Source organism: Adiantum capillus-veneris, chromosome 28 (assembly GCF_014529385.1).
Source record: "Adiantum capillus-veneris isolate H3 chromosome 28, ASM1452938v2, whole genome shotgun sequence".
Classification (NCBI taxonomy): Eukaryota; Viridiplantae; Streptophyta; class Polypodiopsida; order Polypodiales; family Pteridaceae; genus Adiantum; species Adiantum capillus-veneris.
Window position 1 is genome coordinate 52,166,287 of NC_140958.1, and position 16,427 is coordinate 52,182,713.

The window sequence follows — 16,427 nt, forward strand, 5'->3', positions numbered from 1 at the left end:
GGTCAGGGGTTGGTTCTTGGTGATGCACTTCATAAAGCACAAAAGTTTCTTGAGGAGCTTCTTGTCTGGGATCTCGTCTCTTGGAATGCATTGATCACGGGATATGCCCAACTTGGGTAGGGCCAAGAAGCTTTGGGCTGTTTTCAGTGGATGCAAAGCTAGAGTGTCTCTTCGGATGTAATCACATAAGCTTGCATCTTGAGGCCATGTGGCACTATGCAAGGTGCCCCCATCGGAGGTGATGCCTATAGTTCTTGGATTATTTCATAGACTTTCAAGGGGTGGGCCTAATTACCAACTCTTTTGGGCACTCATATTGAACGGATGACTATTGTTGGCTTCCCTAGATCCAATTAGAGGGCACAACCTCGTGGCCCCAGGCCATCAGCCAATGCCCTATAGACTGATGCCATGGAGCCCATTGTCCTTAGCATCCCAAAGGCATTCAAAACTATTGCTTTTATTTCATGGGCAGTGGTCGTTGCTCTTCTCTCTTCTCCAGCAATCAAAATCGGTTGCCTTTTCCACCTCACGGTACATGCAGTCCAAGCCCATTACGAAAGTTAGCAAGCTTGGGACATGGGATTCATGACAACCATGTCTTTTATGGCCGCTTCTCCAGCCTAACCAAAGGCATTGCATGTAGATAGTGTTGGCATGTCTAAGCTAAGAAAATACACATAGCACTGTCGGAGGCGGCGTACACGCACACACACACACACACACACACACACACACGATTGACAGAGAGTCGGGAGTCTCTTTGGTACAGAGGCAATGATGATGCTCTGTTTTTCTCACACATGCAATGCGTCACCCCTCCCACCCTCTCTTCCTCAATGTCAAGCAAGTGTAGCCTCGTGGCTACCGCTGCTAACCTGGTTGCTCCGCAAATCCACCTATTACAAGTATGTTACTAACCTTAGGAAATGCCACGCTAGTGGCATTCCCTTAAAGTTTATATCTAATATGCTACTCATTGTTTGGCCAATTTTTTTTCAAAAGTGCCACATCTAATCATTGTGACATGGCCTTAGGCCAGCGACCCGAAAGTCATTGCTGGTATGAAGCCCTTCCAATGTGAGTGGTGCGATGCTCGGAACAATCAAGAGAGGAGAGGGCGGACATGGTTTCTATGTCCTCCATCTATCGAGAAAGGAAAACAGTACGAAGTAACAAGATGTGGTCGTGTGGAAAGGAAAGAGGGCTCAGGTTTTTGGTCCATATATACTCCTATATCTATCTATACTACATATAATGAGGGGAGGGATTCTGGCCTCCCCCTCCAACACTTGTCAATATATCCTCTATTTGGCACCTTCGGGGCAATGCTCACTGTGAGAGAGAGAGAGAGAGAGAGAGAGAGAGAGAGAGAGAGAGAGAGAGAGAGAGAGAGAGAGAGAGAGAGAGAGAGAGAGAGAGAGAGAGAGAGAGAGAGAGAGAGAGAGATAACATCATGAGATGGTGTGGATGTAGGAGTGTAGAAGCAAATAGTCTCTCATGTTTCCTTCCTAAATTCACAACACAACAACAATGGCATCCTCTTTGGCCATCAATCCCCGGCCGAGGTCTGATCTTTGCCCGTGTAGAATACCATTAGAAGTTCACAAGTAGAAGGTCCACTCAAATGCTCTTTTGTGCATGTGAGAGAGGCTACACCTCCTCTCTCGGCAAGGCCTTCTCCTTTTGACACTCTCCAACCCATTTGCCTCGGTCCCTGTCCCCTCCTCCTCCTTTGTCACCGTTGAGTATCAACGCCAACACACTAGAGAGCTCCAACAGTATTGCCAAGATTGCAAGGTTGAGTGGTAGGCTACCGAGGTTCTTATCTCTGGTTGGAGCGTGATGGATGAGATTGGCAATGGTATTTGGGCGTTGTTTGGCATTGTACTCACTAAATACGCCACATGATCAAACTTGGTTGACCAAATGAATACCATCATCTCAAATCTGGGCATTGCTGATCTGGAATGAGAATTAGTGAAGAGGACAAGCAAGTGGGTTACTTGAAAAGAACACATACTTAGGCATTACATTAGTCAATATGTTTGTGCATGTCACAGAGCGCAACAGGTCCTTGACGACTCGATGAGCTTCATGTCCACAAAGTTGTCTCATGGAGTGCATAGATTGCAAAAGATATGGATATGTTTAATAGGGTCAAGAATCTCTCGGGTGTTTTCACTAGATGCAGAGAGAGGGCGGTGCACTTCTCAGAGGGCAACATGTCCTCGATGAGCTTCATTCCGCAATGTTGTCTCATGGAGTGCATTGATTGCAGGATGGGTAGTATGTATGTCAAGTGAAGTGCAATGCTAAGACCACAACGGGTCCTCGACAAGCTTCTTGTTGGCAATGTTGCCTCATGGAGTGCATTGATTGTGGGATTCATCCAACATGGTTAGGGTTAGGAAGCTCTAGGCTCTTTTTAATAGATGCAGAATGAGGGCATCTCTGCTGATGAAATCACGTACACTTGCACCTTGAAGGCATGTGGCATTATACAAGATGTTGATATGGGCAAAACAATTCATGATGATATTGTTAGTTAGGGATTGTTGCTTGGCACTGCCTTCGTCAACATTTATGCCAAATGTGATGCACTTCATAAAGCACAAAAAGTTCTTGAGGAGCTTCTTGTTCGGGATTTCGTCTCTTGGAATGCATTGATAGCGGGATATGCCCGCCAACTTAGGCAGGGCCAAGAAGCTATGGGTTGTTTTTGGCGGATGCGAAGCCATGGTGTCTCTTTAGATGCAATCACATAGGCTTGCATCTCGAAGGCATGTGGCACTATGCAAGGTGTCCCTGTCAGAGGCGATGCCGTTGAGTTCTTGGATTATTTCATAGACTTTTGAGGGGTGGAAGGGCCTGAGCAACAACTCTTTTGGGCATTCATATTGAACGGCTGGCTATTGTTGGCCTCACTGGAGCCACTTAGAGGGCACAATCTCGTTGCCTCAGGTCACACAGCCAGTGCCATATGGACTGATGCCATGGAGCTGGTTGCTTAGCAGCCTAAAGGCATTCAAAATTGTCGCCTTGGCTTCATGGACAGTGGTCGTTGCTCTTCTTTCCTCTCCAATGATTCGAATCAATTGCCTCATACTGTACATGCAATCCGAGCCTGTAGCGAAAAGTTAGCTAGCTTGGGTACATGGGATTCATGACAACCATGTCTTTTATGGCCTAGCCTACCCAAAGGCATTGGCATGGAGATAGTGTTGGCATGTCTAAGCTAAGAAAATCCACATAGCATTGTCGGAGGTGGTGCCACTATACTAGTATATATATGTATATATACACAATCGAAAGAGAGTCGGGGAGGCTCTTTGGTGCAGAGGCAATGACGATGCTTTGTTTTTCTCACACGTGCAATGTGTCACTCCTCCCGCCCTCTCTTCCTCAATGTCAAGTAGGCATAGCCTTGTGGGGTTGTCGTTGCCGACTTGGTTGCTTCGCACAATGGCATTCCCTTAAAGTTTATATCTAGGGAAAATTACCAAAATACCCCTCTAATTTGTGAAAATTCCCAATATACCCCTCAAAATTCAAAAACTCCCAAAATACCCTTGTATCTATTTTTGTTGGATTCTTCAAGATTTTCTAATCTTTATTCTTGTTTGACAACTGAGATCTGTATTTGAGTACTTAGCATGTAATTTGTCACAAATTACATCGCAAAAAAGGCCATTATGTCTACAATAAATGAAGTAATTCATCTCCAAAGCCTACATAACCAACTCAAATTTTAGTTTTAGCATCCTGTATGGTAGACAATCACTCTTCTTATGAAAAGCTACAAATTTTTTTGTTTTTGAAGAAATTACTCTCACAACGAGGGGTATTTTGGGAATTTTGGAAAATTTGAAGGGCATTTTGGGAATTTATGACAAATTATGGGGGTACTTTGGGAATTTTTGAAATTTGAGGGGTATTTTGGTAATTTTCCCTTATATCTAATATGCTACTCATCATCTAGCCAATTTTTTTTTCAGTGTGCACATCTAACATGGCCATAGGCGAGGGACCCGAAAGCCATTGCTGGTATCAAGCTTGTCCAATGTGGCAATCCGATTGAACAAGGACATCTGTGTGACATGGCCTTAGGCCGGACCCCGGGTACGTCCACGTGGCTAAAGCTTATAGGGAAAATTACCAAAATACCCTCTAATTTGAGGAAATTCCCAAAATACCCTTGTATCTATTTTGGTTGGATTGTTTCAATATTTTCTAATCTTCATTCGTTTTTGACAATTGAGATCCGTTTTTGCGTGCTCAGCATGTAATTTGTCACCAGTTACCGTCGCAAAAAAGACAATTATGTCTAAAAATAATGAAGCAATTCATCTCCAAAGCCTACGCAACCAACTCAAATTGTAGTTTTAGCATCTCGTACGATAGACAATCACTCTTCTTGTGAAGACCTACAAAAACATTTATTTAGAAATTTACTCTCACAACTAGGGGTATTTTGGAAAATTTGAAAGGCATTTTGGGAATTTTTGACAAAATATCTGAAATTTGAGGGGTATTTTGGGAATTTTGGTAATTTTCCCAAGCTTTTAATTGCGAAATGAGGTTTGACTGGTAGAAGGTCGTCGGCTGACTGTCCACTCTCATCGTGGATCAATGAGAAGGCGGCGACAAGAATAATCCATTTACGATTTTTCTGAATTAAGGCAAACAGTGACGAGGCGCATGATGTCATTAAAAGTGACGCAGGCTGCCAAATTGGCATTTGCCACCTGCTGGCGTGGAACGTCTAGAACCGGCTGGTGCCGAGTGCCATGTTTTACAAGAGCGAATTCCCACGCTCAGTAGCGAGGAGAAAAACTTTGATGCTGAGTTATTGCGTCAAAAAGATATAAGCGTGGGGGTAAGATGATGAAATGTCCCTTTACTGTTTGCCAATGTTATTCAAAAGAACCTTGCAATCTTCTGGAGTTCACCAATTTAGTTCACGAAAATACTCCAAACGGATGTTGTGCATGGTGAATACCGAATATGAAGAATGCAAAACATGCAACCACAGAGAGAGAGCGAGAATTAGTTATCTCTCAATTGAAGTCCACAAAGCTTGTCAGAAAGCCCTAAGGTATTTCTGGTCTAGCCAATTTATGCAAGCCTTACAACTAGGCATTGCTTGTGGTTCACAGGTTTGGCTTACCCCAACAAGGTACTCTTTGAAATGCCTAAAACTCTTAGATGGAACATTTTTTTGAATTCGGATTGATGATAACATCAAGTTTGCGGTCGTAAAGGAAGGGCGTGGACGAAAGTTGTTTGTTGAGGTGTATTAAAAATTTGTAGCCTTGAATGATCATCTATCATAGCCAAACAGAAAATTAGATGTTAATATCTAAAGCATGACAAAGAATACACATGTCTAAGGTGAGTTTCTTGAGATCAAGTTTACTGATGGAGCAATGCTCTTCTTTACATAGACTACTATCTATGCCAATAGCCTACATATTATGCAATCGTCACATGGGGCTCAATTATCAGTTATTTGGTCTAATGATTGAGCTTGTATTATGGTCACACGCTGCTAACTGAGCCTCATCAATGCTATTGAGTCTATCCTTTTGTAACTTTGCCAAAATTGACATAGTTGCAAAAGGCTACAGTCGGTACCTTAAAGCCTAGTTATCGTGGCAATCAACACAGCTCACACGAGGCCCTGGTAGAGTAATATTGCTGACAACTTTGCAATCTACCAAGCAAGGAGTGCAAATCTTGTGGTCGTTATCGATACACAAACTCTCCCTCTCCCTCTCCCTCCCTCTCTCCTCTCTCTCTCTCTCTCTCTCTCAAAGAAGACTGGCTAGTGTCACGCGCTTGACCTCCAACTAGTAGCGAGGATGGCCAAGTTAAACACAACTGACTAACTTAAGCAAAGTATGCACAATTATCAACTAGAGATAATTGCACCTCGCGTGACCACGACCTTACATCCTTGCTAGTTTGGTGATGTGGATTCAATGTCTTTGTCCTTTTATAAGAATTCTAATTCCTATAGCTTGTGTTCCATAACAAATCCTTATATTTTGTCCTCATCCCAAACCTCGCAATAGGAAATTCCTTTTTTGGCTTTCTAAAAGAAGCTTGCAGGAGAGTTGAGTTAGGCATCCTTTCAATGTTTTTGGTGATGATTGAGACTTACCTTAAATATTATTTTGGTTTTAAAATATTAAATGGATCTTTTGATTTCACCTTTTCATTTAGCATCTGAACATGTCTTTACTTTTCTTGCATTCTATTGTTTTACATCTTTACATGTCACAACTTTTCTTGCATTCTATTGTTTTAGAATGTTTTTTTTGTGTGCAAAACTCACAATTGTGAGTGGATAGTATTAAGAACATAAAAAATATACACCAACCTCGAGCTTAGACCTCGCCTTGAGGGTCAAAGGATTACAATTTTTCTGCTTGACAGAGAAACCACAACTACTCCTAGGATTTACTTATTACAAGATGTCATCATGATATGTATTGTTCTAGACTAGTCCTATGAGGCTTGTTTGTCTCCAATCCTGTGGATCATCACTCTGCTCTCTTGTATGATTTCACAAAAGCTTGCGACAGCTAGATCCCCCTCAAACACCCAGCGGTTCCTTGCTTGCCAAATATGGTGAAAGAAGTAGTACCTGATTATTTGAGTGTAGACAAGCAGAGCATGACTTCCCAACCTGTTACTACCAAAGAATAAATCAGTCTTGAAGAGCTTAATTTGCCATGTCCTTTGAATCCACTTGCATATTTTCCCAGCCATGCCACTGATTGCCTGGCATCCCATGAAAAGGTGGGTTAGGTCTTCACTAGCTATTTTGCACCCCGAGCAACAATCGGACCCGATTCCTCTTTCTTGTATCTTTACGCCCATTGGCAGCTATTGTTTTAGAATGTTAAAGTGAAGCTTCACCATGCATAATTCTAGTAAATTCTATACATACATATAAATAAATAAATAAATATAAATAAATATGTATGTATATATGTGTGTGTGTGTGTGTGTATATATATATATATATATATATATATATATATATATTAGTGAGTTCTTTTTATTTCATCTTTCATTTCACAGTCTCACATGGCTTGATTTTTCTTGCATCATATAGCTTAATTCTAGTTAGTGTTTGAGGAAGTCTCTTTTATTAAGTGGCCGTCGGTCGAGTTTCCTCCTCGCAAAGAAGCAAACAGAAACACTAGCATAAATTTTGAAATTTGTAATATTTTTGAACTATTTTCTCACATATTTAATCGGTTTTTCTTCCCTTCACTATGGTTTGCAACCGGCTAGTCTCGACTTTCAACCGGCTCAAGGCTAAGCTGAGGCAATCCTTTCCTGAACACTGATTCCAATTGAACTTAACCTAATGATTTTATCACTTTCTTATTGTTTTAGAAAGCCACCGTGACTTTTTCACTTGTTTTTTTGGGGAACTAACTGAGTTGAATTAAATAAAGGAGAAATAAATACAAACACCCCTAAGGAAGGATAGGGGTCATTCTTGCTTTGATGGTACAAACCACAAGGGGGTAACAAATAAGAGGGATACATTATAGGCAAAATATATCTAACAATCAGATACATCCTTGAAGGCTCATACAGAAGAAAGATGACTTGTCTACATCTTTGTCATGTAAGAATCTTTTGAAGTTCTTTTAATTCTTGCTTGTTAGACTTATGTTTTCGAAGTAACATAAGCATCTTAGTGTTTCCTTGTAGTTGAGGTGTCTTGAAAAGACTTACCTTGCCAAAGAACCATTCATTATCTCGTTTATGTTATTTGGCTTCGAATTGGTTGCTTGTCTTTTTTGTGACACAAACAACTTTAATGTTAAGAAAATTAATTACAACTAGGACAACCTACCGCCTTCAGGAGCCTCTCTCTCTCTCTCTCCCCCACATATCATGCACTGTCCGCTCGGGTCATCAAGCACCAGGGAACACTTGCCAGATTCATTTGCTTGTGACATGTGGCTAGGGGGAGGGGCCACAATTCCTCCCCGCTTTATATACAGTATAAATACATTCAAGTGGAGGAAAAAGGAAAGGTATACATAAAAGTGAATTAGTATTCCCAAAGAGAGGTGGCAATGCGTATTGTCTTCAGGGAAATTGCAGTTGAAATGAAAATGTATGCATAAGCATATTGCGCATAAAAGATCCAGGTGAACAGATGACCCCAACTTCCACATGCCAACAACAAATTATAATGATTGGTGAGAATTGGAATGGGCATATTAATCCAAGTTAGGCTACAATCATGCGAGGCTTAGTTGCCCGTTACAACAACATACCATCTTTTATAGCATATAGCTTGCGACCAGCTTAGTATTGTTACTATGCCTAAAAAGGCATAGTTTTCAAACTATGCTGGTCTCTTGCCGGTCACCCCTCTTTCTCTCTCCTGTCCGTGCCTACCTCTCCCTCTCACTACCTGCTGCTCCCCGTGACGTTCTGAACTGCCATACCTGTCGTAGTCACAATTATCGAGGCTTACAAATAACTAAGCCTCGCGTGACCATACCCTTATCCAACCGTGAAAAGCACATATACAATTTTAAATGTAAATATGTCACGTCTGCCATTACCTGCTCGCGCGCTTGTTGCAGTTCCTCATCATTTTTAAAAAGCTTGCCATCGCTATGGAGCTCCCTTCCCCGACAGCCCACTATACTACCCACCTCCTGAGGAATACACTCACAACGACACTTCTGTCATATCGAGCTCGCTTAGACGGCCAATGGGGCTTGCATTGACCACACAGAGGAATTTCCGCCTTCAAGGAAACCTACTAAGTTACGGCTATGATGATCGTGAATAGCTTGCAGAGTTTCTCACAGGGAGACAGCAGTAAATGCATATTGTTGAAACTTTTGTTGACTCTGAAATGCCATCGTTTAATGCCATTGCTGACAGGATCGCTTTCCCTGTAAATGACACATGAAGACGAGGCAGAATAGCTTTTGATGTTAAATATAATCATTGCGGCTCTCCATGCATGAGCACGATGGTTTGGAGCTTTCTCAAGACATTCAAAAGTCTTGTTCTTGCTAGGTTTTGTATATAGCAAAGATGATTTGACAACTCCAAAAGAGTCCACTCTAGAAGGTTATGGAAACCTATGAATGCATTAGTACATGCTTGTACTGGAAGTGTTTCACCCTCACATCGATTGCAGGTATTCATCAGCTCTATTGGCTTTGCCATTGCTTTAGATATAGATTTTTTCGCGGCTTTCTGTTGCACATAAGCTTCTAGTAGTGACTGTAAAGGATTGGCCTTGCACACGGAAAGGACAAAGTTCAGTCAATCTTCTTCAAATCTCTGGCATGGCAACCTCTTCTTCTGCAGCAGAAAATGCACGGGCGCGCCACCGCAGTAGTGAGAGTAGTGGGCGCTGGAGTGGAAGATTTTTTAGCGCAGATAATGTGTTCTCACGGTCTGCATCCATGCAGCGTGAGGTAGAAGAGGAGGAGGCCCTGAGATGGGCTGCACTTCAAAAACTACCCACATATGATCGATTACGTCGGGCAGTTCTTTCCCGGGTCATGACTGAAGGATCTGTGCAATATGAGGAAGTTGATGTTACAAAATTAGGCCTGGCTGACAAGCAGCAGCTCATTCAGAAGATTCTTCGTGTTGCAGAGGAAGACAACGAGCGTCTCCTTCTTAAGCTGCGGAATCGCATTGACAAGTAAGTTACTGGTTCTGTCTCTTATAGTACATCTAAGCAAAGTGAGCTGTCTATGATCCAGCTTCTGTTTGTTCACCTGGTAATTGGGATCACATTACAGCCTTCCCAATTGCAGGGTGTTAATTTCATAGGGTATGGACCGCGATGTTCTTGGTTACTGCCTAATTTAATGTCATACAGGGTCTTTATTGAACTTAGTGCTAGGACTGAGTTACTTGAGACCTGAGGAAACTGCAACCATTAGTAGGTCCATGGGTTTCAAGGCACAATTTATTTATGACTATGTTTCAGAACTCATTCCATCGAGGCCTAGAAGAGCTGATTGGAAGAGCTGATTGTGTAGTTTTTGACCTTGACGATCAGGGTTGGAATCGATCTTCCAAAGATTGAAGTGAGATTTGAACACCTCAACATGAGCGCCGATGTCTATGTTGGCAGCAGAGCACTCCCTACACTTCTCAATTTCACTGTCAACTACATTCAGGTCAAATTGGAATTCACATTTGTTGGACTTGCCTCTGCCCTAATATGCACAAAGCATTGAGAAAGACTGTTTTGCCTTGTTTGCAAAGAACAGGGATTTTTGAGCTGTTTGCATTTGGTTCCATCTCGAAAACACAACCTCACTATCCTCCACGATGTTAGTGGAATCATCAGGTCTTCAAGGTAGGTATTAAATTTATTGCATGTCATAATAAATATCTTTGAAGTGCTGTTAGTTTGTTCACGGTGAGTTTGTGCTCAGAATGACTCTGCTCTTGGGACCTCCTGGATCTGGAAAAACAACTCTGCTTTTGGCTCTTGCTGGAAAGCTGGATTCCAATCTCAGGGTGAGAGTAGCATCATACTCATCATCTATGATACAAACGAAGAGCTGTTTTGTGGCTAGGGTCTGATGTCCATGTTTGTTGATGTTTATACTATCTTTATGCAGGTGTCAGGTCGTGTTAGCTACAATGGACACGATCTAACGGACTTTGTACCTCAAAGAACAGCAGCATATATCAGTCAGCATGATTTGCAGATTGGGGAAATGACTGTTCGAGAGACACTGGATTTCTGTGGTAGATGTCAAGGAGTCGGGTCAAGATATGGTAGGCTGGATTTGTTCCTCCTTTTCCATGTTCAATGCCTCTCACAGATTATCCAAGCCTGAGTAACTTAAACATGCATTAATTAATTTAGACATGCTGATGGAGCTCTTGCGACGAGAGAGGGAGGTTGGAATCAAACCAGATCCGGATATTGACATGTTTATGAAAGTAAGCTAAGTGTCTACTATAATTGATGTAATTCTGGTAATCAATTGAAAAAGGTGGTCAAAGTGACTGCATTCTTTTTGCATACATATAACCAGAGGAGTTTTAACCCGAGAGAAATTAAAACAACTTTGACTTTCACTTGATAATATAGCCTTAGAATGGAACTCATTGAAGCTAGTTGTGCTCCAAGCTTAAATATTTCAGTTGATAGAGCAGTCTAGCTTGCCTGCAAAGAGGACTTGGCTTAGGGGATGAGGATGGGCAGACTAGCGGAGTCATTTCATTCAGCTTATTAAAGATTTCTTATTCATCTTGCTGTTGATGAATGCTCAACTATCACATGCATCACTCTCAATGATTGGATAGTCTTGTACCTCATCACATCAGTCGAGTATAGACACAGGGATATGGGAGTGTATACGTAGAGGATCGGAACTGCAAGCTCTGGAAGAGGGGGCTGCAGATAGAGGAGCATTACACTTGTAGATGACCGATGTACTATGATATTTAAAAGAAACACGAATATGTTTCGGGAAAGTTCTGGACCCCTAATGGGTCTTGCATATTTGAGGACCAGATATGATTGAATGAGCTTCTTTCTTTTGGACCTCTAGTGACTTTGAGCACCTATTTTTGTGGGAAATGAAATGTTATATTAAACGTCTTCAAAAGGCCAAAATGACCTATGAGAGCAAACTGATACAATCTTGGTGGATCTAATACATTGTCTTGGGTACAAAATAAAATGAAGTAAAATAAAAGCTTAAATGAACATTAGTGTCCGAGGATGGCTGGCATCGGGCGCTGTCCGAAGATGTACTGCATCGGTGGCTGAAGAGTATTGTCAATGTCCGCCTCTGAAAATAGTTTTACTGGACATCTCCCATGTTGTGCAAGAATAGTCCCGATCCTCTGATGGAGCCTACGTCGATGTAGGGTGGCCCTCGTAGATGTGGGCATCTAGCTCTCCCAAGCTCAATGGCTCTGTCAGTCAATATGCCTATGGTATAGATGGACTCTGAAATCTGCTGTGAAGCTTGCTCATCTGAGTGCCGAGTCTCTGCTCTAAAGAATTTAGTGATCGCCATTTCTAAATGTCTCCCATTGTCTAATCTCAAGAGACTCTCCTTGTGTCTATGCAGTTCTAGCAAAAACAACCCGAGGCATCTGTGATCCTGATATCTCACGACTCTAGCCAATGGTCGAAAGCTCTCTGAATAGACAATTAAAGCGACCTCGTATCTCATAGTATACAGGACAATGACATATGTGATGTAACTTTGTCTTTGGCTCTATATGAACAACTGGCAAATCCTGGCCTCTGCTGGAACTCTCCTAAATTTGCCAGTCTCAATCTGTGATATGATGATGTGCGCATCCGACCGATAGCACATAGTATTTAATGGGATAAATGAATGTCCATATAGGCAGGTCTGATCACATATCCATCCTCAGTGAGCTGGAGAAGATGCTCTCTATAGAAAGCCATCTACGCGCCAAGCTCTCATGTCAACTCTGTCCATGTCCTCTTGGTGTCTAGCTGAATTAAATCTTGTTTGATGAGGTGGGTAATCTTGGTCTCTGGGAGGGACAAGGAGGGTGCATCCAACGAGTACTGGAAAAGGGGGTACTCTGCCCAATTAAATTCATGTAGCTGAAACCATGATGTCAACTGTGCATACCAACAAGACGTGTCTCCCTGTGAGGCAAGCTGTCAAGAAGACTAGCATATTTACCTCTGGGGAGATCCCAGATACTGTGTATAAAAGAGACGGATCTGGTAAATGCCCTTATGATCCGCGGGGGAGCAGCAAGCTTTGCACGAATAATCACGTGCGGTACAGAGGCCTTGGCCCTAATCATCCGGGAAATCATAGAGACCATAGGCCTCCCCATACATCTCCATCCATCATTACTACCAGCTCGGCTATGATGGCCTACTGATGGTCCCCATATTTGCACCCCATAAAGCATAGCTGAAGTAACCAATGTGTAGAGCTTTGTTTGAGGTTCCTGAAACTAAATGTGCGAGCACATCCTCTCCATGCTCCCCAAAGCTGCATATGCTCTTGTCTGTTTGCTCTCTACTCCTCTCCTCAAGGAGAACTTTGGACCATTGAAGACCACTCCCAAGTAAGTGTATGCGTCTCTATACTCGTTGACCATCTATGAAGGTCGGTGCAGATCGCCTGACCCACTGTGCTGTGGTGTTGAATACCATAACTTTGGCCTTGCCAAGGTTCACCGACAAGCCGCTATCACTAGCAACAATGTGCAAGTGTCGCTGCATCCCCTTTGGCAAATCTGAGATCAACACAAGATCATCTACATACAATAGTAATGAGATCCAGGTCCCTACTAGCTGAGCTCCTTTGTCACCTCCCCTCTTAATGTAATATGAAACCTCATCTACATACAAACCATATAAACCAAACAATGTAGGGGAGAGTTTCACTCCAACAGTGGGAGTGGCTATGCTCAGATAACCCCTTGGGTGCACGAACCTGCCCCAGGACTATCCTGTATAAAGCCATGACTCCCCAGATCAGCTTTGTGGGTACTACCATCTCCTGTAGTCTTTGCATCAGTCGAGCTCTGAGAACCCTATCAAATGCTTTGGGAAAATTCACAAAGGTATAATAAATCCTCCTACTCTGTGATCTGCTTTCCTCAATAACGACTCTAAGTGTCATTATATGATCAAGAGTAGAAAAACCTCTCTTGAAACTTTCCTGATGCCTGAATGCCATAGTTACCAGGAACGGAAGATCAAATGGGGGAACATGGAACGGCAACTGGCATGAAATGCCATTCCCTATTACGCATACTCACGTCTGAAACACGGAACGGGAACCTAGAATGGGAACGGGGAACGGAGACCTGAAAATGGCCATTCCCTGTAAGCATGCCGAATGCCTGCTCTCACGCCCATGTACTCAGCTGCTACTGAAGAATGGATGCATACAACCTAGCTAGCGTGCGCCCAATCATACGGTAAGTCCACGGTATCATGGGGTCTCCTGCCTTGAAGAGAGGCACAGTAGTAGACATGCTCCAAGTATCTGGAAAACCCTCACACATGGCTTGGTTGAACATTATTGCAAGAAGCTCTTCAAGCATATCTCTAGCATCTATAAAGTGCTCCACCATCAATCCATCGTGATCATATGCTCTCATGGTCCTCATCCTGTCAATGGCTTTCTTTACCATCTCAGCGGTAAAGAAAGTGCATGTCTGTGGGCATGGCTCTGGAGGGTTGGGTAGAGACTGTTGCACTGGAAGTGTGTACAGAGATGCTGCATATGTGCCCCAAATCTTGGTTGATGCGATAGCTGGTGGGGGGGGGGGGAAATTGGGAATGCTCATGAAAAAATGTCCATGCCTTGCCTGAGTCTTGGCTAAGGAATAGCTTGTACAACTCTTCCTCTAACCGAGCAAGATAAGTCCTCTTCTTCCAGTGCACTAGGCGTCGGAAGGCTATCTGTGACTGTCTATGAGTATTGGCTCCCAGGAGCACCTGTCTCTGATGTGTGGCTCTCGTCTCTCTACACTACTCATCATACCAACTGCTCATGGGCATACTCCGTGAACCTTGTCTGTGCCCGCATTGGGTGTGTGGGTATGTCTCTACTGCTGCATCATGTGAAGTCTCTGTCAATATCTGAGTAAGCCCCTCTAATGGGCGTCCCAGCTCCTCTGTGGCGAGGCGTCTGTAAATACTATCCATGTAGACAGAATCAGTCTCCGATGTAAAAGTGTATCGAGTATGCATAGATGCCTGGGCTAATAGAGCTGTACTAAATTGGAATGAAACTGTACATGTTAGGAGGGCATGATCTACTGCTATCCCAACAGGTTTGGGGCCTGAATAGATGGTATAAAACTGGGCTGAGCTAGTCCACCATGCTAGCCCCATGTTTGTGTGAGGAAAACAAACGAACACATTCTCTACTAAAAATCTCTGTAGGCCATTCAGGATGGCCGGTCCATCTGCAGTCCCCATGTCGACTGGCCATCCTGAATGGCCTACAGATTCCAGAGATTTCCAGCAGCAAATGGGTAGCGACTGCGCAGGGCATGGCAGAGTACCGTTTCCAACTTCTTCCTCGTCGCATAGCCGAGGATGAGTATTGTTGCTGACGACACGCTAGGTTCTCTAATATGAGCAGGGATACATCAGGGAGGGCTTTCATCTTCGAGACGTGTTACTCAGGATATAGCAGTCAGGCATGACAATTGGGTGAAACTTCATAGATGGACCGTGTCTATCATTGAGAACTATAGGAGATGGATACCAAGCAATCTCAGCCACAAAGAGCCATGTTTTCCCATAAGAGAGATACTCCATTGAAATATTATTTCAGCGAAATCTTGTATACTTGAAATATGGTTGTACTCTTATTAAGATCGACAATTTATCTGCCTTTAGCTTTAGGCTCGTTTTTTCGTTTGTCTTAGCTGAGAAATACATTACATTTCATTTATTGTTTGGTTTAGTAGGCCAATACATTGGCCTTTTATACATGCTAATGTACTTTTATGTTTCTTATTTGCCAGGCAACAGCTGTAGAAGGTGCAGAGACAAGTCTTGTAACCGATTATATATTAAAGGTATGGTTGGACTAGTGCTTTGAGTAACTGTATTCGAGTTGGGTGTTTTTTTTTCTTTGCATCAGTACTCAGTGGCTCACGTTATGCTAACTCTCTTGGACATTATTGAAAGATTTTAGCACTAGATATTTGTGCCGACACTTTGGTTGGAGATGAGATGCGAAGGGGCATTTCTGGTGGTCAAAAGAAGCGACTAACTACTGGTAAATACTTGTTTCTTAGATGCATTTACACTTTTAAGTGGCCAAGAAGGGAGCAGGAGCATATTTAATGCTAACCTTTTCACATTAATGGTTTGTTAGTGTGGTGCTTACCTTGCAGGTGAGATGCTAGTGGGCCCTGCGAAAGCCCTTTTCATGGATGAAATTTCCACTGGTCTTGATAGCTCAACAACTTTCCAGATAGTGAAATGTCTGCGCCAGAGTGTACACGTCATGGATGGGACAATGCTCGTCTCGTTGCTTCAGCCAGCTCCAGAAACATTTGAGCTTTTTGATGATATCATCTTGCTTTCAGAAGGGCAAATCGTGTATCAGGGGCCTCGTGAGCTGGTGGAGGAATTCTTTGAGCACATGGGTTTCAAATGTCCTGAGAGAAAGAGTGTGGCTGATTTTTTGCAAGAGGTAAGGAAAATACTTAACTAAACCATCAAGGCATGGCAATGCTGTTTGCATCATAAGATAACATCATTATTTGCAGTTAAATGATACCCATTGCACCTTCTCTGGCATTTTATTTATGCTCACATCTACATTATTGGTTTTCTAAAACAGGCCTTAGCGAAGAAGGGACATAGGCATACATTTGACTGTTGCATGTGAAGCATTCAGATCTTCTTTGTT

At 42.7% G+C, this 16,427-nt stretch overlaps 1 protein-coding gene across 4 annotated transcripts in view; it reads left to right on the plus strand.

Annotated features, from left to right (window-relative positions):
- The first annotated feature begins 8,588 nt into the window (after window positions 1-8,588).
- LOC147420455 (pleiotropic drug resistance protein TUR2-like) overlaps window positions 8,589-16,427 on the plus strand; it is a 56,016-nt gene continuing 48,177 nt past the window's right edge. For 3 of the 4 annotated variants that reach the window (XR_015186912.1, XM_086503950.1, XM_086503951.1), the window contains exons 1-9: window positions 9,200-9,712; window positions 10,076-10,196; window positions 10,290-10,378; window positions 10,458-10,542; window positions 10,647-10,806; window positions 10,898-10,974; window positions 15,532-15,585; window positions 15,698-15,788; window positions 15,907-16,208. Coding sequence is in view for 3 of the 4 variants with exons in the window: in XM_086503950.1 (XP_086360076.1) it covers window positions 9,348-9,712; window positions 10,076-10,196; window positions 10,290-10,378; window positions 10,458-10,542; window positions 10,647-10,806; window positions 10,898-10,974; window positions 15,532-15,585; window positions 15,698-15,788; window positions 15,907-16,208 (1,344 nt within the window). In the remaining variant the exon portion in view is untranslated. The other variant, XM_086503952.1, reaches the window with a different exon arrangement.